The 25,195-nt window shown below is 35.9% G+C and overlaps 1 protein-coding gene across 4 annotated transcripts; it reads right to left on the reverse strand.

Moving 5' to 3' along the window:
- Positions 1–1,150: 1,150 nt before the first annotated feature.
- On the reverse strand, positions 1,151–24,221 carry LOC114360310 (glycine receptor subunit alpha-3). Of its 4 annotated transcripts, none has more exons than XM_028314981.1 (10): positions 23,140–24,221; positions 11,223–11,286; positions 9,895–9,962; positions 8,287–8,507; positions 7,685–7,767; positions 6,807–6,965; positions 5,083–5,281; positions 4,371–4,581; positions 3,571–3,681; positions 1,151–2,797 (listed from the first exon to the last, which is right to left on the reverse strand). In XM_028314981.1, the coding sequence occupies exons 2-10, from the start codon at positions 11,275–11,277 to the stop codon at positions 2,585–2,587; spliced, it is 1,320 nt and encodes a 439-aa protein (XP_028170782.1). In that variant the 5' UTR covers positions 11,278–11,286; positions 23,140–24,221; the 3' UTR covers positions 1,151–2,584. The 4 variants fall into 4 exon arrangements, with proteins under 4 accessions (XP_028170782.1, XP_028170781.1, XP_028170780.1 ...); XM_028314980.1 differs by having other exon boundaries at positions 6,834–6,965; positions 11,223–11,290; XM_028314979.1 differs by having other exon boundaries at positions 11,223–11,290; positions 23,140–24,220.
- Positions 24,222–25,195: the final 974 nt, after the last annotated feature.

Genomic DNA, 25,195 nt, shown 5'->3' on the forward strand with positions numbered 1-25,195 from the left:
CTAAGAGTCTTTATTAAATGAATTATTAGGTAGGTACTTTAGCTACACTTATAACTTATATTTTTATTTTTAATTCACGGTTAGGCTCTACTGCTTTACTCTCCCTTGAACCATATCACTTTTACTTCACAAATGGACGATGATCAACATTTCTAAAATTAACAAAATTAAATAACATCTCATTAAACCTATTTACATAAAATATAAATCTTTAACAATAAAAACTCCACCACAGGCAGCAACTATAACTAACTATTAATAAACCATACAAATAATAATGGAAGTGAAATTTACGTATTAGTTCCTAAAATTAGATGTAAACATAAATGAATGAGATACTAAATCGTCTTGGGATCAGATACTGTTAGTCGTAATCTAATTAATTAATAAATAACACGATCCTTCTGAATATTATTGCGGTAAAGTTCCAGATAACCGTTTGAGCCACTTTTCCTTATTATTAAAGGCCCATATATTCACGGTAATACTATCTATACAGTAGTCCAACTCGGCCATATTTTTGAAATAAATGTCAACAGTCGCGCGGTACGTCACAGTATGACAACATGCGATAGGGCTGCCCACCTACAGTACCCAGTTTAATTACATCTGCCTACTTAGAATTTCCATCTAGTTTTTTGATTATATTTTTTTATTTAGTTAGATAAACAAAATACTTTGTGAATGGAATAGGTTAAAAATGTGTGTTGTTTTGTGATTAGTAGATTTAAATTATTTAAAACTACTTAAATAATTTTGAAACTTTAATAATCATAATGATCTGTTACGTTAATTTCGGGCGAGTGAAGTCGTGGGCAAAAGCTGGTTTAATACAATATAATTTTCATTTCAAATCAAACTGACTGAAAATGGCAATTTGACTAGTTTTTGATCAATTTGACCGTAAATGACGGTCAGTCAAATTCAATCAGTTTTGTCATTTTTAACACTTGGCCACCGACGTCCATTCGGCAGATTCACGACACCCCCGACTTTTGCATACCGAGCGCATACCGAGATTTGAATTTCGAAAGAAAGTTCTTCGTTTCGTCTGTTTATATGAAGTTACAATACTGTATGATATTATTACCGTGATATATTGATCTTTTCTTTGAACGATCCATAGCGACTTGCATTCCTTTACCTTTAACACAAAAACTTTTGACTTCGAATTTCGAATTGTTTGCGTATTAGAATCGCCATCAAAAGATTTAGTATGAAAACATAAACAGCGCCCCTGTGAACGTGACGTGAAACTAAGTATGGGAAATGATAGCACGAAATTATTTTTTACAATCGATATCGTCACGTTATCGTTGAATTCGAAGGCTAGGTATCGAATTTTGTCGAATACGCAAACGATTCGAAGACGTAATTTTTCGTGCTAGAGGTACTGAAATCACTCAAAAGGATAATCACTGGAGTAGTAATTTAAGGCTTGATTAGGTACGAAACTAACTAAAACTAGTTTTAATCTGGAGCTTTTTAGTGTTTGCTCTTATTCACTTAAATTCAACGGATCTTGGATCTGCTTAAAACGAGTTTTGAGTTTCTTTCTGTAATATGGGCCGATGGCTTGATAATGCTTTCAATAATTACATTTCTCATAGAAGTAATTCGCCTATGACATAATTTTTTAAAGTTTTCTATCACTTATTATCAAAGGAATTACATTTTATAGAAATGTGATTGCAAAATAAGCACTACATTTCAAAATCTTATATTTAATGAACTGATCTTAGAACTATGAAGGCGTTTGTATTTTAATTAGTTAACTTTAAAAGCTTAACCATTTAGGTATTTATTAATAATCACTATGGGGTCTGTTACCATGATATAAAGTTGGTAATAAAATGTACCTAGTACAGTAAACGACATCACACATCTTAATTGATGAGTAAATGTTTACGTCGAACATTAAAATTCACAATAGATATTTTAAAATAAACATTTTAAAAGAAAAGGCATCTTTTGAGTTAATATTTTTAAATATTACCAAGCTAAGTTATGGTCCCACTCAGCCCACTAATTAGGTAGGTATTCTAATAACAATTTGTGTAATTTTAAAATACGAAAATAATCAAATAAAATATTTATCACATTTTCGTTCTGATATGTTAGCCAGTAGGTACGCTAGATTTAGATATTGAAACTTTAATAAGTTTTGAATTTAGTGTTAAACCATAGCCTAGGTAATCATATTAGTAAATCTGTCCTTATTCCATAGGTATGGCCAAAGCATTGGTAAGTCCCATAAATGTTAAGGTATCGTGATTATTACATGGTACCTACTTATTCCTTGCCCATCAGCGACAAACGTAGCAACTTTCAGTTTGGTAAAGCGTTGTTCACACGATCTTGTTGCTGATGTAGACACAGCATGTGCTTGTTCTTTTAAATCTAAATACTTGATGATTTCTTATAAATAATTAATAACGCTCAAAGGGTCACACTACTATCCGTAAGTAGACTAGCAATTGTCTAATATTTACATAAATATATTACAAAGTCTGAGGCACTATAATCACATCTCGTCTGTGATATTGCAAAGTATAAGTCACATTCACAGGAACTTCTCCGGCACTTATTTATCTCGTGACGCTTCACTGAGGTATGTTGTCCAGTAGATGATATTGAAAAGGAAGAAACCTACTGGGAATAGAATAAGGGCGATACGGTCTAGTGTACCATGTTGGGCGCCACAGAACATGACGCCGTCATACACCATCGCCGACATACGCGCCATGGCGCCAGTCGGCCGATCACCACTGGCCATTGCCTCCAAAATGGGGGAATCCTAAAAATTTAAACACCATAAAATAACATGATAATCAACATAAATCAACAATTACGCAGTACTAAAGCAATATCTAATTTCTAGACTAAAATAACCTAGACACAAACGAACTACGATTACTTCACACACGCACGATTGTCGGCTGACATGCGCTTAAGCTGTGCACACATTCAATTTTCTTTAACCAATTACCTACATACTTGTACAACTATTTTCAGCACATCACATTTAACAAGGTCTAGACCAACCCTATTCTGAATAAAGCGACTTGGTCATTATAAACCAGTCCTGAAGATTTTCAAATTCAATCGCAGATAAGATTAGGTACTTGCTGTTTAATTTGATCGGTCGAATGATTCAGAACATTATGGACACGTGAACAATAACATGCCTCGTCCAATTTATTATACTTGTCTACAATCTACTCAAGTGATTCATAAATTTTTAACCTACATGCTTTAGCTTTTCTAATTTTGCCTACTCTTTACTTAAAGTGTACCAACGACTGCGTATAGCGCTAGCCACACAGTGCAGTGTTCAGTTTGATTTCGTCTTTACCTTGCTAACAGACCTTGTTTCACATCCAACCTTATTTTGTCTCCAATTCCTTTTTCCCGAGTGGGACGACTAAAAATTTGTGTCCTAATTTTAATGATCATACCACGCGTACGTGTTAACCTATGTTATTATACGTGCAAAGAACAACACCGTACAAGGTTAGGTACATATTTTGCTCAAGCTGAAGGCTCGTGGCGCTTGTGTTTTGTACCTACCCTTTGGATGGTCTGGTGGGAGAACTGTTGTTTTAGGCCTTCGTCCTCGACGCTTAGTTGCGGGGAGAAGACACCGCCTTGCGGTGTACCCGTCACAGGGGTGCTTAACCTCTGTGAAAAGAAATGTATTTTTATGGGCTGACCGCAGGGACAACCGTCAAATTATGTGACACTAGCTAACTGATTATAACTTATTCTTGTGCAATCGCAACAACAATAAACTTATAAATTAACATGGCCTCGATTAATGTTTAGCCACGTTGACACCACCTGAAAATGATAAGGATTTGGAAACAAAATTACAAAACACTGAAATACACAATGATAATTAGTCAAGTATTCGTATAAAACTTATACTTAATAGTGATAGTGAAAAGCAGAAAGCATTTATAAATTGCTGATTTAAAAAAACTAAACTACCTAAAAGTCTACCTACCCAGTGGTATGTACCTACCTATGTAAAAAGATTGCCTAGAGACTTCTGTATGTAACATTATAAAAGATGCCTAAAAGTGTAGGTAAGTAAAAGTGGTTAAAATAATAAAGTTACAATTTACATTTCAAACTAGTTGCTAGGCCACGCTTATTGTATACCTACCGAATACGAGTAAAGTACATTTAAGTATCTTGATTAAGAAGTAATATGACTCTAATACTCTAAGTTCTCCTAATGTGCCTTTTTCGGACCATAAAATCGGTCTACTCTCTAGCATCTAGCTTGGTTTGGTATTAAGTACTTATCAACACAGGGTCAAATTATTCTGTACACTCCTAGAATGCTCTAGAGGACAGTCCTTTACCTGTGAGTGGTTGATATGTAAGGGCGGCGGCGCGAGCTGGGCAGCTGAGGCCGCTCTTCTTAGGTCCTGCCGTCGCCTGCTCCAGTTCTTGTCGTACCGAATTCCAAACAGCACGACGAAGTACTCCAGGAGTGCGAAGAACACGAACAAAGTGCACGAGATCAGCCAAACTTCTATGCACTTCAGCTCGAGTGCATCTGGAGAATTTGTGCTGGAAATTGGTAAGCTGTTTTATTTTTCCATGAGATTGTATTACTTATTTGGGCATAAAATTCATGGAGATAGCATAGAGAATCTTCGTAAAATGCACTTGGATGCACACGGATATTAGCGAAAGGTAAAATTCAGATTTTTAAAGCATAGTTGAAATTGAAGAAACATCTGATAGAAATATTATTACTGATTTGTAAAGCCAATGTCTGTAACCAACACTTAAGTCGTTCGTCGGTAACAGAAGACCAACGAATATGTGGAGACAACGACAATAGTAGGTACAGTCAGCGTCAACTAGTTCGTAACACTCAAAGTAGCCAAAAAGCTTTTTAGCAATCTTTGTTACAATTGGAGTAAGGTTGTGTTGTATTTTTTTGGCCACTTTGGGTGTTGCGATCTATTTAACGCTGACAGTATCGTAGCGTAGCTAGTTTAAGTACCGATTCTGAAAAGACGAAGCACTTAGGGCTAAGGGCTAAGATGTTCTTTATCAAATTACCTGACTGTGTCAAACATGGTGACCAGCGAGAGCAGCGTGGTCACTAACAGCACCATTCGACCCGGCACGATCTCCGGGATGACGCAAAAGCTGCCCCAGGAGATGATCACGAACAGGGAGGAAGGCAGGTAGCTCTCCAGGAGATAGCTCCGGAGCTCTCTGGATAGTTTGATTTGCAGACGAGCTGCTGAGTGCTCGCCTGGAATCAGCATAAAGGGTTAATAAGGAACTGGAAAATACAATGTTTAAAGTGTCGCTAAGATTCTTGTCTCCATAAGATTTTTTTTTAAATCCACTTGTGCAGTCAGCGTCAAATAGTTCGTGACACCTAAAATGGCCAAAAAGTTGATACAACCATATTCCGAATGCAACAAAGTCCCGTTACTAACTTTTTGGCTACTTTGGGTGTCACGAACTGTTTGACGCTGACTGTACCATGCAGATTAAGAGTAGGCGCACACCGTTGATTTTTCGTCGGTAGATTTAGTCGGGCAGTTGATCAGTATGGACATCTATGGGAGTGCGCACACTACGCCGATTCGATTTGGCCGATTCTTCATACAAATTAAAATCGGGCACAACTATCGGCCAACTAAAAATCAACGGTGTGCGCCTAGTACTCTAATTGTCATGGTCATAACAAGAATCTTAGCTTGCACTAAACATCAACAAACACATAAAATTTCCATGCAGTCCAACTCTACATAAACTATCTTCAAATTAGCTACTTAGAAAATGGCAAAATTATTCCTACAAAAAGATACCAATCAACACTAAATACTTTGATGAATAGTCTTCTCTATTTTAAAACTAATATTTATGTGTTTAATAAATATTTTATGTAATTTAGATATGTATAAGGTGTCAAAGATGCTCTACATCTCATCAAAAAAATTATACCTAACTACTTAACTACATACAATGATAAAAACAACGACGACAACAATACAATTTCTAGTTAAAAACATCATAAAATTAAAGACATTCACAATGTGTTTTAGACTAAATACAAATATAAAACCACACACTTACAAACAAGGAAATGCTCGGCTCGGACGCTGTCTAAAATTTTGAAATCTAAATAAATTAATAGTAAAATCATAAAGAAGTTATTTTGGTGGATGAAAGTAACGCGTTCAAAATTAACATAACCCCCTTCGCTTTTGATTAATTCAAATTATTTGAATTCATTTGGTGACGGCAGAGAAGAATACATTTGTCACCAACCCCTACTCTTCCCGCGGGTGTCGTAAGAGGCGACTTAGGGACTACACATCAAACAGAGAATGGGCAGCAGCGCTCTCTGAAAAACATCAATCTTTTAAACTGCGATCTCCAACCCGCCTGCCAAGCGTGGAGATTATGGCAAAACCCTTCACTTTAGTGGAAGAGGCTCATAGTCCAGCAGTGGACTGTAAAGGACTGTTGATGATTTGAATTCATTTATTAATTATTATTAAGATTCGTAGCTCTACGACTCAAATGTTATGAATTAGTTTAGTAGCATAAAATATAGAGTAGCGCTTACTACGAATTTTAGAATCGGCAATGGTATAAAATATCGGTACTTTATGAAAAATATTAAATTTAAAGTACCTACTGTTCAGGGTTGCTTAGTATCCGGGCCAAGCGGGCGGCATGCGAGCGTAGCACAACGCATAGCGTTAGTGGACACAGTTAGTTCAGGCGCAAACAGAAGCGCAAAGCAATAAATATACATTTACCTTCACCAAAATTGCGAATATGTTTACTTTTGTCCGTGACGAACGTCACAACGTATTTGGGGAGTCGGAAGTGGCTGCGTTGCTCGCTAATCAGACCCAGGCCCAACCACGACGCCACGTCACGCCACTCGAACCGAACGTCTTGTGTTGTGTACTTATCTAAAAAGAGATACCATTAAACATCATTATGACTGTGATAATAAAATGGTTTATGCGATGCAGATGGTTACTTCTTCATGAAAACTATTGTTGGAGTTGCGTCAGCTGTGGCATTGTCTAGACGAAGGTCTGTCAGCTTGAGAGCAGACGAGTCTAAAATTGATATTTTTACCAATCTCCAAGAATAACTGTATTATTCGAATTTGGATTTGATTTATGAGGACAGATTATTATGGGTAATAAATATTACAATCGCATTTACTCCTCTGTAATAAAGTAATCCTGGATAGATATAATCATATAAGCGATCTTTTAGTCCTTGGAAAGTATTAAGTAGCAAGTGGGATAGTAAGAATTACTTTTGTAAGACTGAAGTAGAATACAAGGTAGTCTACATGAGTTGATTGATGAAGACACTGTCTGCATAAAAGTTGTTTATATTTTAACCACCCCTTTATTGGAATCATTAGGGACGCAATTTCTCACATAACATTAGCGGACGTAGACACGAGTGCTATTAGATTTCGCTTCCGATTCGGTAGAGTTCAATTATTGTTTGAGAACTATTAGGGGTGAAGAAAAGCTAACACGTAATCGAGTCAATATCGTTTCGTGGAGGAAATAGATAACATATAAGATGTAAAAAATTTGATTTCACAGTTCGATTTTCTGAGTGAGAAACTATTGTGTTAAAATCAGAAAGATCTGAAAATACTCACAACTACTGAAGTCTATTGCACAATTCTGCACGTCCAATGGATACAGAACGAAGTCCATCTCGCACTTGATTGTGATGGTAGCACTGAGAACAAAAGCGCACAGTCACATCTCAATGCGTTGTAATTTGCTCGTAATTCCTCTACTTAGTCGTTATACACTCGAGTAAACCGTTAATCTTTTGTTAAATCTAATTGAGAACCGCGGTAAATTTTATGTGTCTTCGTAGAGCCAACCAGCGTTTAAAATTAGTGCGTTGTAAGTTGCCAAAACAAATAGTGAACATTGTACAGTTCAGATTGGATTTATAATGTATTGTTACACAATACTTGCGTTTAACGGCAACAACATTAGTTACGGTTTGTCAAAATACACGAAATTCGATAAGCCAAATTGTTGCTTTATTTTTTACTCGAGATGATTTCAGATACAAAAACATCTTGATATACCTATCATCAGAATTATCGCCATCGTTTAAAAATGAATGTTAACTAAATCAATGTCTTCTTGAGACTCTACAAATCAACATCAATTTCCATGTGATAGAAAACATATTCGTGAGTAAACAGCTTGATAAATTAATTAATAAGAAAAACAGACGAACCCAATACTGACTGAGACGGTGCCATTGGAATACAGCCTAAGTGACGCCATCTCCTGGAGCACGGAGAGGATCCTCATGGTCTGCAGCTGCCAGATGTACAGGTCCGGCGTCCAGATCAGCTGCCGGTACTCCCATGGCAGGTCGATGAACGGCGTGTTCTTCGGAATGTGTAACCGATGCTCCTCCCATGATACTTGCAGGAAAATGTCCAATGTTATCTCCTGGAAATTGGAAATTCAGTTAACTGTATTCCAATTTAAGAACTAGAATCGTTTGTAGAGTTTCAGTCGTAGTCTCGTAGCAACATATGGTTCGGTGGAAACTCATGTTGTTAAGTTAGTTGGAAGCAATAAACATGTTGAATATTGAGTATCTATCTATTCATGTTTTGCATTAACTTTCGTCAAGTTTTTGTTTTACTCGTGTCTTTGCTTGTTACATGTTTTACCAGTGTAACAAGATTTATCGACGTGCTCAAGTTTTGTTGAGGAAAACTAATATGTACGAGAATGTCACATTTGAAAAGTTTCGTAATAGTTTTATTGGATCAGTTCTTTTAGTATACCTCTCAAACTACATAATAGAAGTTATTTGTTTCTGGCCTGTAAGACAATGACAGTCATATTTTATTAAAAGTTAAGCAAACACCAGTGATAAAGCTCACCCATATCGAGATTCATGATTAAGGTCTGATTTTGTATTATAGTACTCGGGACACTAAAATTGACCTAAATCACTGCTTGAAAAGCTCGTAAACCTGACTTTTGCTAAGTAGTTATTGTTTTCAGGTCGTGGTTGGCATTTCAAATGAGCGTCGTCATATTTTGGGGCGACCTCAACAGTTTCTGGGGCAACGATATTTTGCCATTTATTTTGCGTAGGACAGTCTCTATTATGATTATTTTAATAATGAAACGTATTTCGTAAAAACTTAATCTCTTACTCGTTGGTGTCAGAAGATAAAATCCTTTTTCCAGAGGTGGTTTTCTACTATGAACCTAAGCATGTTAGCTTTACTGCGAAAACGTTTACTATGCCGTGTATTTTCTTTTGTCCCCTTTGTTTACCTATTCACCGTCTTCTATTGACACTTTGAAACCATAAAAATATAAAAATAAAATTATACCGAAGCAAAACAAATACAGAAATAAATGGCCTGTCCAATAATAAACAGCTACCACATTGTGGCTATAGTAGTTCCAAAAACTTTTTTAGGAGTTTCGTGGCAGTTGGAATTTGCGATTCATAATTTCCCTTTCATGCTTCAGTCAAAGAAAATGGCACGAACTTTTGTTTTGAAATGAAAATTTTTTAAAACAGACTTTTTTGATTGTGATAATTTCCATCACTTACGAGTAATGTTTCGTCTTTTTCAATAAGGCTATAATTATCATGTAATAACATAATGTGGCAATTTGACTTAGCTACTGGTAAAAAAAAACGCATTTAAACTTTAAATACCTACCTACTCTTGTCCAGTTTCCAGCAAATGTATCATGAAACAACTCATTCCATCATTAAACAGTCTTATTTGTTAAAAAAATATTATTATGTAATGAACAATTTACGCTAGTATAAAGTTGTACAAATAAATGGATACCTACATACCCCTTTGTTCTCATCAACTCCGGACACCCTGTTGACGTTCACACCTATGTACACGGTGGTGTTTTTCCCTGAAACACAACGACATTTCTTTCAATTTCCTCGAATTATGATAAACTATAGCGAAATACAAGTAATGATATCTAATTTTACTGTGGTTACTCGGAGACATCGCCGGTGCCTCCTTGGCGGAATTTATGTTCACTTTGCCCACCCACCCATAATATGCATGTTTATTTACAAAGTTTTAGTAGCTAAGACAACGAAATGAAGGCAAATCGCTTACAAATTTCCACTCTTTTAGCTACAGTAAATGTCAATTCAATTCTGTATATTTAAAATTATAATTAGTATTTCACGATCATGTCTTGGATGAAATGTGTTGACTGACACTTAAAAAGACTTGCTGAAAGTCTATAAACCTTAATTAATCCTGGTATACTAGATACCTACTAGGTATACTATTTTATAGTTCTTTTGTCGTACTGCACCCTTTCATATTTAAGCAATCAACTAAAAATTACTTAATTGATCTAGAGAGAGTGCATCTATCTATGTCATGTAAACGTTTATGTGTAGGTCAAGCACAGCTTTCGATATCTAAAATTATTTTGAAACGGTCCGTTTACATAAAACCTGTCAAGGAGGGATAGCTTGACTAATGACCGCTCGTCAACCTCGGCGATTCGCTGACTAACATCCGCGTCTAAGTGGATAGTGGTTATATCAGCCACAGTTGATCTTTGGTCAAAAATAGGCCGATATTTTTAGCAACAGACCCTGTTTTGATACAACCCGCCTCTGAAACAGGATTATCTTTGGATCTAGACCGTATATCATTTATTATGTCCGCAGATCTAGCGAATACACGATAACTGTATATTATGATATTTACTTCGACTCGTGTAGAACAAAGGAAACAAAGTTATAACTGGTTACTACTTTTTACACTGAAAGGTAATTAATAAGATAATTTCCATGTCCATTCTCAGAATTTCTTCCTTATTTTGACAATATGACTATGCCTCTACCTACCTATAAACAAATTACTGAATGCGTTTTTTCCCACTCCATTTTAAAGTGTCTGTCTAATATGGATTCACAAAATGAAGCCTTTACTAAAATTGCTTCCGCGAAGTCCTACTATTAAATTGCTTTAGAATCGTATTCGTATTGTAATGATCAAAATGGAAATTAGAAATATTCAAGTTTCAAATCATTTTTGTACCTGGTGTAACTGTAACTATACAAATGAAAATATTTTTAGGAGCTTTCTCGGCATATTTATAGACTTTGGGGCTCTACATTATTTAAATTAAGTAGGCACTTACCAGGCGGAATGTTCCTATTGTAGTTTGTTGGTATCTGGTAGATATGCTGGTCCATGTACAGGATCTGGCTGAAAAAAGTTAAGATTTATCAGATTACTATGAACTGAAACAAAACGACTGAAAGATGTATAGAGTTATTTCATGATTATACAAATTACTTGGTCTGTTTTTGAGGCTTACTAGCGAATAGTTAGTTGGTCTAACTAAATGGACTAGATATTAAGTTTAGTTTTAGCTAAATTGGCGGGTTCGAATGCTTTGCTCCGCTAAGTTTGGAATTAGGTTTTAATTATATTACAACAGCACATGTCATTGTAATTTGAATGCTTTATTATTTTATTGTAATTACTTAANTTAACTCATAAGGGGTAAGTATACACACCATAAAATAATATGATATGATTTGTGGGATTAGGGTCTGGTTCATCGCAGTAGTAAACATCGACTAATTCTGTTAATGGCCTCTATTTTGCCGTATTAATTGTCCAACACACCTTATGTCCTCTACTTGTGTGTAATCTTAGAAAGGTTAAAGTGGATATCGTGTAATGCCCCATTTCTACCATCTTCATACATCGTTGGTACCCACCAACGATTTATTTTGCTTGGATTGTTATCAACATTTTGACTCTTTTAAATATGTAGGTATGCTTAAAATTATAATGAGTTTTTGGTAGGTATGACAAACAATTTGTAAGTTTAAAACTAATTGCACACGTTTTGTGTTGCGAAATCTTTAAGAATATTTCAGAATTTAAAGCAACATAAAAGTACTTTTAAGTAAAACGTTTTATAACTGCAAGTTCGATTAAACTCAGGTAATTAGTTACCTCACCTGTCAGATGTTATCGGTTCAGGGAACACTTGCATAAGGTGTTCAAAATTAAAATGAGCATTAATTGACGTGCAGTGTTTTCTTAGTAATCTTTTGCTGTTAAGGCTGTCTTACTTATTTTTATTACATCGTCATTTACACATAGATGTATTTTACAAAACGTTAATCGACTCTTAAACTTAACATCGATCATTGAAAGACCCTAAGGCTGAGTTGCACCGTCTTATTTTAACCGTAACCATAGTGTTTTAGTATGGACTTTAATAGACTTTTGGCGCATGTTAAAGTTAATGAAGATGGTGCAACACAGGGTCTCAGGGTCAATATCTCTAGTACGCTATCCTACGCTGATGTCAGCACATTATTATCACTGTAAGTTGTTCTAGGGCTGTGTCACTCCCTCTTATAGTTTTTGATCACTCAAGAAATTTAAAACGTTTATCGAAATGTTTAACGTAACATATAAAACATACGGAAGTGCACTACTAAGTAGGTTCACATAGGTCAACATGTGCATGCGCCGGTAATACAATTACAACAAGGTGAAGATCTGAACGGATTAGGGGCAAGCCTAAGCAAGGCTCAGCGCTGGAAATACGTTAACTACTCGTATCTACGATTAGAAGTATTTAATAATAATACTAAATAAAATTTTAATCATTAAAATGCTTGAATAGGAAAGTAAAAAAAAAACTATTTTAAAGTATATGAAGACTGCAATACTGTAAAAGTAAAACAAGATGAGTTATATCTTCAATTAAATTGTTTTTTTCAGCCGTTCAAAATCTTCCAAGTTGGTACAAACAAAAATTGCAAGCACGTAGATATTACGTTTTTAGATATTCTTGTGATACGAGTAAACATCTGGTCACACCAATGAACATTTCATCATACAACCATTATAATGGAAGCAAAAAAAATCTTTACATAACAGTTTTCAGCTTGTCCTTAAAATACATAATATTTGTTTAGGTACTTTACGCATCAACACTTGGTATTTTTAGGTCATGTTAATGAAATGAAACCTTATAAACTTCTGGTTTAACACGCAACGGAGAAGTATGTTGTATGTAAAAACAGGGGTAACAAATTAAACATTACTAACAAAGTTACCGATAAGAGCAAAAACAGCATGTAGTATTTTTTGTGTTTAAATTAAGTATGAGTAACCTCAAGATAAAAGGAAAATGCGAAAAATTTCACAATTTGGTATAATAGTAGTTTAGACGTACCTACTTGTGTATTTTAAATTGATGGTCAAAACTTGATTCAAACTCAACATCCATCTAAACCTCTGATTTTTTTATCCTAGGGCCAGTTTGAGCACTAGCAGATGGCTGGAATTCTGGACTATATTCTCTGATAGCCTATTCGCAAGATGTAGTCATCCTCCAAAAGTACCTACCTACACACTTGCAGGTTTTGTAAAATATGTTGCCAATAAGCAATAATTAGAAAAATAAATAAATGGCAACCATTTTAATAATACATAATATAATAAACAAATCGTGTAGTTCCTCCTGAAACGTAGAGCAGTACCTACGTCCTACATTACACATACGCATTATGCACCTAGTATAGTTATGTAATAACATGTAGGTCATCATTTTCACGTCCTGCTCCCAATTAATTCGTCTGGGATCTTGGCACTATCTGGGGTCGACACACTGTCTTCCATTCATCCCGGTCTCGTCACTGTGCTATCAGCTGCCATTCAACCTGGCTAGCATTCTCATTCATTCCATCCATATTATTATTATTATTTCACGAAGCTATTTTTCAGCTTTATCACGGAATTTTCTATTGTGGCATGAATTCACGATTTTTTTTTATACAGAACAAGGCAGGTATTTGACCGCAATCACCCCTGATCATTTCAGTATTTAGAAGTAAAATGTTACTCTTTTTGGACCTACGTATGAAATAGGTAAGGAAAGTATGTCATGGCAGATCTAAATAGCTATAAAGTTTATTTATAAACAGAAAACTGAAAGTAAATGTTTCCACGCAAGTTTTGGGCCTGATGAATTTTGCACGTCTACGTCACTGTAAAAATGCCTATATACTTACGTAATTACATTACTATACTTGGTCTTGGGTTAATATATTGTATAAATAATGACTTCGTTTGCAACTAATGGGGCTGCATCAAGTTCATATTAACCTTGTGCTGGGTCTAGGGATGTTTAAAAGTAACAACGATATCGAAATGAAAGTTAGTGAAGAGGAGTTTTGTTCCGTTTAGAATTTGTAGGGTTCTGAACTATTATAATCCATTGTGTAAGCTATTTACTGCTTTGGAGTTGCAGGTATCAATGTTGATCTATCACCTATCAAAATAAAACTTACGTTTTAAACTGTAAATAGTAGCTCTATTTAGTAAGATTGGTTGTATTATTAGCTAATCTGTAGCTAAATAGTAACTATAAGTACGATAAAAACTTTGTGATTACCTATGTGCTGTCGTCTCTACATTATTTTTCTTTTTTTAATATTAATACAGTTTAGCTATCGACAGCTTCGTCCATCCCTAGCTTACACGTGACTTTTACTATAAGTCGTATGCAATTAAGAACTTGGTTAAAAATCGCATGTCTTGGCGTGGCACGAACTTTTGTCATAAGGCAACTCTATATGCTTATGTTTTTATCGCTCTAGGTCATTCATATGCACTAGTAAACTAATTATTACCCTATTTAACTAACATTGTATGATTCCGAAATAACACCACAGTTTCCGCGTTTTCAGTTCGTTTGAATAATTTATTTTCAAGGTTGCATTGTTAGACGTCAATGTGAATTAACTAGAATAATTTTATTTATAGGAAAAAATTAAAAACAGTAGCTTAGCTTAGATATACATATGTACATACCTAATGAAATCATAATCCAGTCAAAAGTTATAAATACTTGGGCGAATTTGAGATTCCCGCGACGTGATTTGAGATTCCATATTTTTCCTAGTAAAATGAGGTCAAGGTCAACCCTAATTTTATATCATAGATTTTGTTCCTAAATTTCAATAAATTCTATTTTCAATCGAGCCAACCCTATAATTTTAGTTTCAAATATCCACTTATTCACATAACATTTTTGTTAGGTACTTATCAAAGCACATACTTGTTACTAACAATATCGGCAGAAGTGCTATCAGGACAAATATGAGACTTGTAATAAATAATTAAAGGAACATATAGGATTACACTTTTCAGTTACCTTTGTCGATTTCTTTTCTGTATAGCATGAGTCACTAATAATAATTAAACATAATTCGTGCTTTTTGAGTTTTACACACCTTTTTTATTCATGAAGTAATTGAATTTGCCTATCTAGATTCTAGAGGATTTAGAAATTTTAATTTCAACAAATGCCTTGTGTTTTCTAGTTGTAGTTAAATGACAACACCCGCAGTATAAATGCAGTAAATCAGCTTAGGATTTATTATGTAAAGACGTGGCTGCAATACAGCGGAGAACTCCACGACATTTTAAGTCCAAGTGACTACATACCATATTTAAGGATCAAAATGAACTTCCTTATGTATTTATCGCGCAAGGGTAGTTAAAGAGGCAACAAATGTAGAATTTGTCTATCTCTCTCTGCTTCAGGCAAAAATGATACAAACGTGCCAACGAAATAGACACATATTTTACGCCCGAAAAACCTAACTCTTCGGCGACAGGTAGAATTAGTATTCGTAAGTATTTATCTACTTTTATCCAAGTTCAATAATTTTCAGGGGCCATATACCGGCTTGCGAAGCTTGCAAATGGAATTCATCTGATTTCACTGAAGTTTGCAAAATGGAATTCAACTTAACTGAAAGCTATCTGCAGAAAAGCTCCGCTGATTCACAGCCCCGGCTATAGGCGGAAGGACGGCTACACGCGACTGACGAAGAACAGTCACAGTAATTCTTTCAGTTTCCGGTACACGCACTTTCCATACTGCAGAATAACCAGACGTTTATCGTATTTCCTTACGCAATCATTATGGAGTGTAAACGTTTCCTGTTGTATTTTTCATGACCTTAATATTCCGACACCCTTGGCAATATTTACATACATTTTTATATTGCTATTTAGGGTACTACAATTTTAAATGAGTTCAAGGCAACTTTCTTGTTAGCGATATGGTTATGATTTATTTGCTACTTAACTTACTGAAAGGTAATTTGTTTAAAACTAAACTTAGCTATAAAGAAAATACAAATTTAATGAATTATTTATTTATTTATTAAAGGAGTAACGATGAATTGTCTTTTTTAAATTAATTTGAATAAAATTTAAACGTAAAATAACGACAACTGATAAGCCCACAACACTGATCAGATACAACTCATGACTTATTCAGAAAAGCAAAGCAGATAGAGCCATAGTTCTAGACGTTGTTAGTCCTTTGATAATTTTCAAGTGTCTACGGACAATAAAAACCTACAACTACAATATTATGAAGCGCACAACTTTTATACACTAGAAAACAAGAGTCAGTCTCGTTGAGAACAAGCGGATTCGGACAATAAACACTGTTGTTGTGACGAGCTTGCAAGAGTTTCAGTCGTGTTTACTTTACGCAATGTGATAGCGGAAATATAAAACCTGAAAATATGTGTAAAAGCCACAAAGTATCCTGGCTTTTATAGCCGTTGCAAACTGCTATTCCGTGACAGACAGGGACCAGACATATTTTTATTTGCATCCTAAATTATTGCCACTTTATGCCACTATTCCTCGTCTTTGAGAAACAACACTTTTATTTTCAGAAACATGTTTTTTTTTGGAACCGATCTTTTATATCGAGTCATAATTACTGGGAATTAAGAATAATTGTNTTTACCTAGTATAACCCATCTCTAATTCCGACACCCTTGGCAATATTTACATACATTTTTATATTGCTATTTAGGGTACTACAATTTTAAATGAGTTCAAGGCAACTTTCTTGTTAGCGATATGGTTATGATTTATTTGCTACTTAACTTACTGAAAGGTAATTTGTTTAAAACTAAACTTAGCTATAAAGAAAATACGCATTTAATGAAATATTTATTAAAAGAGTAACGATAAATTGTCTTTTTTAGATTCATTTGAACTTGAACGTACGTACCTAACGACAACCGATAAGCCCACAGCGCCGCTCAGATACAACTCAGACTTATTCAAAAAAGAAAGGCAGATAGAGTCATAATTCTTAGCATTCTAAGTTTTTCATAATTTCAAGTGTGTAGGGACAATAAAATACATTTCCATAAACTTCAATATTATGAAGCGCTTGAATCACAAACTTTTATACACTAGAAAACAAGATTCAGTCTTGTTGAGAACAAGTGGATTCGGACAATAAACACTGTTGTTATGACGAGCTTGCAAGAGTTTCAGTCGTGTTTACTCTACGCAAAGCGATGGCGGAAATATAAAACCTGAAAATATGTGTAAAAGCCACAAAGTATCCTGGCTTTTATAGCCGCTGCAAACTGCTATTCCGTGACAGACAGGGACCAGACATATTTTTATTTGCATCCTAAATTATTGCCACTTTATGCCACTTTTCCTCGTCTTTGAGTCGAGCTTTTATTTTCAGAAACATGTTTTTTTTGGAACCAATCTTTTATATCAAGTCATAATCACTGGGAAATACTGGGAATTAAGAATAATTGCAGTTGTCTGATCGTCTAGACGAGATACAAATTAGATCAACTCTTTTAAATCCTACTTTATTTTTCTTCGTGTAATTTCTTTAGTTTTTTCATGTTGAGTATTTCTTAATGCCACACTGATCATAATGATGCGGGCCGAGTTTAGTTGACCTGACCGCAGACTGCAGAACGTATCCAGTGTGGCAAATCCTTATATGGCACGAGTAAGTTTGAAAATCTACCATAACAGAGACACAAAGTATGCGAGGTAAAATTGTTACCCATGATTAGAGGACTGTCACATGTTGATTTGAAAACATCACAAGGAAGCGGCATCATAATTGGGTGTTTACCTTTACCTCCCGCTCAAAATATCAAGCTGAACGTTTATTACGTGTGTGTATTTAACGAGATATAATGGCATAATAATCTGTTCAGAATACGTTCACAATTATATCATTACAGAGGTTATTTACACACAGATTCGTGTGTTTATACATAGCCATTTGCGGCTGGCTCACACCGAGATGATGATCCATTGGAGATGTGCCAAAGTCTGCCAAATTTCTGGGACGACACTTCCATAGCCCTCGAAATTATATATATATATTGATTTATTTAATACGCATAGGTTAAAGAACTTTCCCACGCTTCTGTTGCTATTTTAGATAATCTATGTCAAAAAGATTTTTTAAATAGCACTGAAGATCGTAATTAATTTATTTTATGTGAAGTAAAGAAAAAATATTTTGATCAGAAAATCTCTTGTAGATTGAACTGTAATCGTTTTCATAGTGAATTTAGGAGCGCTTTACATCTATAAAACAGTAATTTTGATTGTTTATTTGTTGTTTTGGTAGACTAGTATTATTAGCATTGTATAGCCATAGTATAATAATGGTAGAGCGCTGGTACGGTGACTGCCATCTACTCGTGCATAGGTGATCAAATTTTGATTCCATTGATCTTGAAAGTTAAAGTTATCCGAGTTGCTAGTCCGAACTAAAACCTCTTTTCTCTGCTCATCAAACCAATTGAAATCCAATATTGCATGTTTTTAACTGAAATTATGTTTTTCTTTCATATTTTGTTCAAGTCAGAAGATATTATGAAGTTTTTCATGTAAAAACGTGTACTTCAATGTTTATCTCACAACTCTAGCAGAAATGCCAATCATCTTTTGATTGTTTACTTTTTTGCCGCAATTATTTTTCTTACAAATGCTAATTTACAACAAGTGCGGGGTAACACTCGAAATATATGCTTATTGTATGCGCGATATATCATTATACAAAGTCATCTCCGGTCAGAATATGACTTGTGTAATGATCACATATGACACTGATCACATGATACGAGTAAGGCCCAGAAAAGACGGTGAAACGTAACTGCAACGAAACTACAACTTTGTGATGATTCTGATGAATGAAACTGAAACTGAAAGTATCAAACTGGTCGCGTCATGTGTGGTCTCTCAACGGACGCTATGGCAGAAACTTAGATGCAACTCAAAAGTCAACTACCTTAGCAGTTGCAGTTTCGTTGCAGTTGCGTTTCACCGTCTGTTCTGGGCCTAAGATGTTTGACTAATAACACCTTTTACAGTACCAAGGGATGTCGTCGCTTTGAGTGTTGGATTATTCCAATACTGTCGTTGTCATATCCTACTTACATCCTAAATGTATGAGATATAATTATATTTTTTATTTTATTTTTTATTTTATTAAAGTGGCCTAATTGATGCCTTGTTTACATACACTTATTTCAACAAAACAAAATGCTGTCAAAGGAAAAAGTAAAAAACGTGAACTTCTGATCAACAGCTAATATGAACGTTGGTCGTCTCGACTCGAGGTCTCAATTGACGTATAGCCACGCCCGGACGATGGCATACGGATACGGAATGTAGAATACCTATCATTGAGAGTTTTATTCCCTCACCTTCAGGTCTAAATAGTCGAATTATGTGGACCCACGTCACTACACGTCAAGCCGGTACGCCGTGCATGCGTGCATTATGCAACCGTCAGACGCAGCTGCACCGAGTATTCGGACCAGCTATTTCAGTTGTCACTGTTACAACCACTAGGTATATTTAGGGTATCAGTGACGCAAATAGCGTGATAAACGGGGTTAAATTCGGTCGGCCGCTTTAGAATCTATTGTTGACTAAGTCGGGGATTGTTTACTATGAGTTAGCTTCAGATTTATTGGTTGATCTTATTGTAGCGGTCTAATGGCTGGAGTAAAGACCGAGGTTTTGTACATTAAATTGCCATCATGGTTCTATAACTAATGAATTTTGGATTCGGCTGCATTTACCTATGTAATTTTTATCATGAATCTATCAGGCTTGCCGATCTGATTACGCCATGGCACGGTTTTCATAGAGTTAGGGACATCTATTCTTTACATTATATAGTGAGTAGACAGAATTACCTACGCAATATATTTTAGGTATAGTACGTATCCAAAAGTTTTTAATAGGTATAGATTTTTTTGTCAGCCCTAGCCCTAAATCTAACAATAGTGTAACATAAATCAATAATATCTGAGATAAATATTGTGTTTTAAATGTATAAACTCTATCAACATTTTTATGAATGTATTTATTTATTTATGACTGTCTAATTTTAGGAACACAGAATAAAAATATGTTTTGATTCTACGTGTTCAAAATAATTTCGGATTTGGGTCATCCAACCTGCAGATGGTATAATAATTATGTTTTTGCTATAAATCACACTGGTTCCCGTTGACATGCGAGGGCCGTGAAGCTTGCAGCGTGCCAGGAGCTCTTCGACTTTAGTGCGACAAATGGGAAACAGCTTAAGGTACGTTTTACAGTAGGATGTGTCGCGCTTTTCAGTCAGATGAATGGGAATTTCTTTTTAAATAAGTACATACATGCATGCACAACAAATGAAATAGGTAAACTAAAGTATGCGATTTAAATGGTCAGGCAGGAATGAATCTGAAACACCCATGTGTTTTTTTCGAAGTAAGTTCTGGGGTTTGGCCACGCATTTTTTTAAAACATGTTTTATTCAGTCTGGTAGTTTGTTACCTGAGTTAGTTTTTATAAGTGGATTTTGACTTTCTTACATGTAGTAGGTATGATGTCCTTTAGGAATAGGGTCTACTTATCTTCCCAATAGTTAAGACTTAAGAGTCTGTCGTTACACTAATGTAAATTTACTTAACAGTTACCTATAGGTACCTAATGTAGGATTTTTTCCATGGAGCAGTACCAATTTACATAAATTGTAACAAAATGACCTAATCGTATCTTCAAATAAAACATTCATAGGATTCTGATAGCAGGTTAGAACTACCTTTCGTATTCACACAGGAAGTGCTTTAAATTCTGGCTTCTTTCTATGTCCTACATACATAATCTAGACGCTCGGCGTCTGCGATATTTTAAAATAACACTTTTTTTATCTTCAGATGACAGCTGGTAAATTATCCCGCCGTGCATTTCCATAATGTTTGCCAAGTATGTTTTTACATGCATTTATTTTTCAGAGTTAATGTTGATAAAAGTAATAGTAAACATGGCGGTTTCCCTTCGCTTTTCACAGGATGATTTCCTCCTCTTGTAGGTAACTAAGTGGTAACTTAGTTGGGTATGCTAGTGGTAAATACAACGGAGAAGCGCTTTATAGAGCCTTAGTAAACTAAGTAAGTACCTTAGTAATTTAAATGTTCTAAGCTGGTAGATATTAATACCTACCTACTATGTGTGTTTATTATACACCACAGGAATACTTAAGTAAGAGAAAATATTAAAAATCAGAATCGAAGAAAATAGTTCCACTGAAATCACTTCTAGTTGTTCTGGATTGTCTAACAGATTTTTTTTCGTGAAAAGCGAATATTATTGTGTGTGCATAATGCAGTGTCGGTGTTTATGTCAACAACGGAGCCGGCTGCCAAGAGCGCGGCCGCGGAGACACCAGCCCTGCCAGATCAGCGCCGATATGCACGTTATAAATACTTACTAATGCATATTATAAACCCATATTCATTGTCCATTAGATAAAGCAATTAAGATTACATTAGACGCATTATTTGTTAAGTTTCAGGTATTTTATCTAATTATGGAAATAAGTTACTAACCACACAGAAACTATTTTATTGCTATTTAATTCAAAGGTTTCTTGAGACGTTAAAATNCCGTGGCGATGAGAAATACCCAAATACCTTATGGAGGCCTTTGTCCAGCAGTGGACGTCTTTCGGCTGAACCTAATGTAGGAAGTTTTTTCCCATGGAGCAGTACCAATTTACGTAAATTGTAACAAAATGACCTAATCGTATCTTCAAATAAAACATTCATAGGATTCTGATAGCAGGTTAGAACTACCTTTCGTATTCGCACAGGAAATGCTTTGAATTCTGGCTTCTTTCTATGTCCTACATACATAATCTAGACGCTCGGCGTCTGCGATATTTTAAAATAACACTTTTTTATCTTCAGATGACATCCGGTAAATTATCCCGCCGTGCATTTCCATAATGTTTGCCAAGTATGTTTTTACATGCATTTATTTTTCAGAGTTAATGTTGATAAAACTAATAGTAAACATGGTTTCCCTTCTCCGGTCGTCTCTTTTCACAGGATGATTTCCCCCTCTTATACCTAAGTGGTAACTTAGTTAGGGATGCTAGTGGTGAATATAACGGAGAAGCGCTTTATAGAGTCTTAGGTAGTAAACTAGTAATTTGAATGTTCTAAGCTGATAGATACAAACACCTACCTACTATGTGTGTTTATTTTACACCACAGGAATACTTAAGTAGGTAAGAGAAAATATTAAAAATCAGATCGAAGAAAATAGTACCACTGAAATCACTTCTAGTGGTTTGTTATATATTGTTTGGGATTGTCTACCAGATTGTTCTTCGTGAAAAGCGAATATTATTGTGTGTGCATAATGCAGTGTCGGTGTTTATGTCAACAACGGAGCCGGCTGCCAAGACCGCGGCCGCGGAGACACCAGCCCTGCCAGATCAGCGCCGATATGCACGTTATAAATACTTACTAATGCATATTATAAGCCCATATTCATTGTCCATTAGATAAAGCAATTAAGATTACATTAATCGCACTATTTGTTAAGTTTCAGGTATTTTATCTATTTATGGAAATAAGTTACCAAAAACTATTTTATTGCTACTTAATTCAAAGGTCTCTTGAGATGTTAAAATGACTTGTAACTTTTCCATTCGCTAATATCTTCATCAGATATCTTAGCCTCAAAAACAGACACTATATTTAAACAAAGAAAGACACTCTCGTCTTCGGAATAGTGACGAAGATAAAATAATTGTTACAGTAAACCAGACGGCTGTCTCGCGTGCCCATCTAAATTATTTTCGTAGCTCGTTCGAGGTCCCAGCGGGCACAGTATTCGGTGATCAATTTAAATAAGGCTGAACGAACCTCGCGCACTCGAGCAGTTCCTTGTTGGGGGTGAAGGTGGCCCCTCCGCCGAGAGCGACAAGGGCCAGGGTGTGCAGCAGCAGAGTCCACATGGCTACGGTCGCGCGGGCCGGCGCGGGCGGTCACCTCGCGTGCATCTCACAACACTCACTCGCCGGGGGCACATCGTCGGCTACGCGCACATCACTTCACCGTCGCAGCAGGACGCGACCTCCCGCGGGTCGAGGTCCGAGGAGCAGCGAGCGCGGAGCGACACTGCGCGGCGGCGGCGCGGCGGGCGCGGTCACGGGCGCAACCTTCGCTTCCGATCTCACCCTGTGACGCGCCACGAGAAAAACTACGCAACCGCTACCGGCGTACGCGGCGTTCAGTCTACTGCGGACACACGCGATCACTCACGTACTCATATACCTACACAAATCTTCTGCCACCTAATTATTATAGTTGACTTGGTAAAAATGAATCCCAGTGCGGGTTGAACGGCGTGTCGCGGTCGCGTGACAGCCTGCCGTGCCCAATCGTTAGACAACGGTTTGACTTCGCAAATCTACTCGCTCCCCAAAATAACAGACGCGATTAAACTTCAAACAAACAGCTTTTATAAATATCCGAGGCTAATATAAAACTGCGATGTCTTCATTGTCGTCAACAAAAGAAATGAGACAACGATTGGAAACAATCGTGAAATTAAATGAACGTTAAAAATATGTCGTGATGATATTTTCAGTAATGCAGTAAAGATTTTGTTTAATATTAATGATCAAGAGAAGGTCGCATTTCAACTTTGTCATTTCTAAGAATGATTTGCACTCATCAATAAATTTCAGACTAAGGTACCTAAATCAAATTAGTAAGTAATAATAATTCACGAACGACATTTCGCCGACTTATCGATCGTGCCATCTGTGGTTGCGTGCTCAATTCGCGAATTTATTTAATTTCTACTGAACTTAGCCTCATGAGACAGGAGGCCCATTAACAACTCTTGTAGCGATTTCTTTTGTAGTGGCATGAGTATAGTTCATATTCAGGATACATCACACACACACACCATCATGACATTTTTCTTTTCACATAATTATAGATATTTATTTAGCATTACTGCAGAGTACTTGTATCTTGATAATGATGATGATACTTAATGATTATAAAAGTTTCAAATAATAAAAAGAGTATTGTTTTCTCCTTGGCACTTGAAGAAAGATACTTGATCCATCATCATCATCATTTCAGCCATAGGACGTCCACTGCTGAACATAGGCCTCCCCCAATGATTTTCACAATGGCCGGTTGGTGGGGGCCTGCATCTAGCGCCTTCCTGTTACCTTTATGAGGCCGTACTCGAGGAGATACTTGATTGTAGCTTGAAAAAGCCTCTTTTAAGGCCTAGGACAAGCATTTGATTTGGTCGCTGAATCTATTATAGTCTGAAAATTAACAACATTTACATCTTCTCTACTCCAACACTTTTGTGGCCTGTAGAGGTTCTGAAAATTTCATCATTCATGATAGAAGTAGGTGATAGCGATTAGTGTTATCAGCCTATCGTTATAAAAGTCCCTATCTCATCCTTAGCAATGAGCGAGGATTCCGTTGAGGGGAAATTGATTCAAATAACGGAGCCAATGGAGGCCTATCGTGCTCGATAGGTTGTTTTCGATCGACTCTCGCATTAATACTTGTTCAATGCCGCAGAAGCAACGCAGCGTTGTTTTGCAAGTATTTTTAGACCGGTGTATAGTGAATGCAGGCTTTGCATGTACCCTTAACATGATTGGCTATAAAATACTAAGCTCATTTTCTTTTATCCTCTACATAAGAGAACTTAGCCGAGCCGAGTCAAAAGCCTTAATTGTCTAGAAATTAATTTCTCCTATATCTCTAGTTCTACCAACTATCTCGTTGGTTACAAAGAGCAAGAATACTCTAGTTCCATTTTACACAATCGGTAAGCCATATAAGAGTGAAGAAGAGGTCATTACGTTACGTGCGTTACGTGATAGTTCTAAGTTTGGCTAATTAGGACATTCTTCATTAGCGTAGTTGGTGGGATATA

Source organism: Ostrinia furnacalis, unplaced genomic scaffold (assembly GCF_004193835.3).
Source record: "Ostrinia furnacalis isolate ACB-3 unplaced genomic scaffold, ASM419383v2 OfSCF4936, whole genome shotgun sequence".
Taxonomy (NCBI): Eukaryota; Metazoa; Arthropoda; class Insecta; order Lepidoptera; family Crambidae; genus Ostrinia; species Ostrinia furnacalis.

Excerpts from the sequence above, each read along its gene's own strand:
- LOC114360310 (XM_028314979.1), bottom strand. The coding sequence starts at position 23,231 with ATGTGGACTCTGCTGCTGCACACCCTGGCCCTTGTCGCTCTCGGCGGA. Across the intron at positions 6,966-7,684 it reads TGCAATAGACTTCAGTAGTT|ATAAGTACACAACACAAGAC; the intron begins GTGAGTATTTTC and ends ATCTCTTTTTAG. Across the intron at positions 4,582-5,082 it reads ACCATGTTTGACACAGTCAG|CACAAATTCTCCAGATGCAC; the intron begins GTAATTTGATAA and ends ACCAATTTCCAG.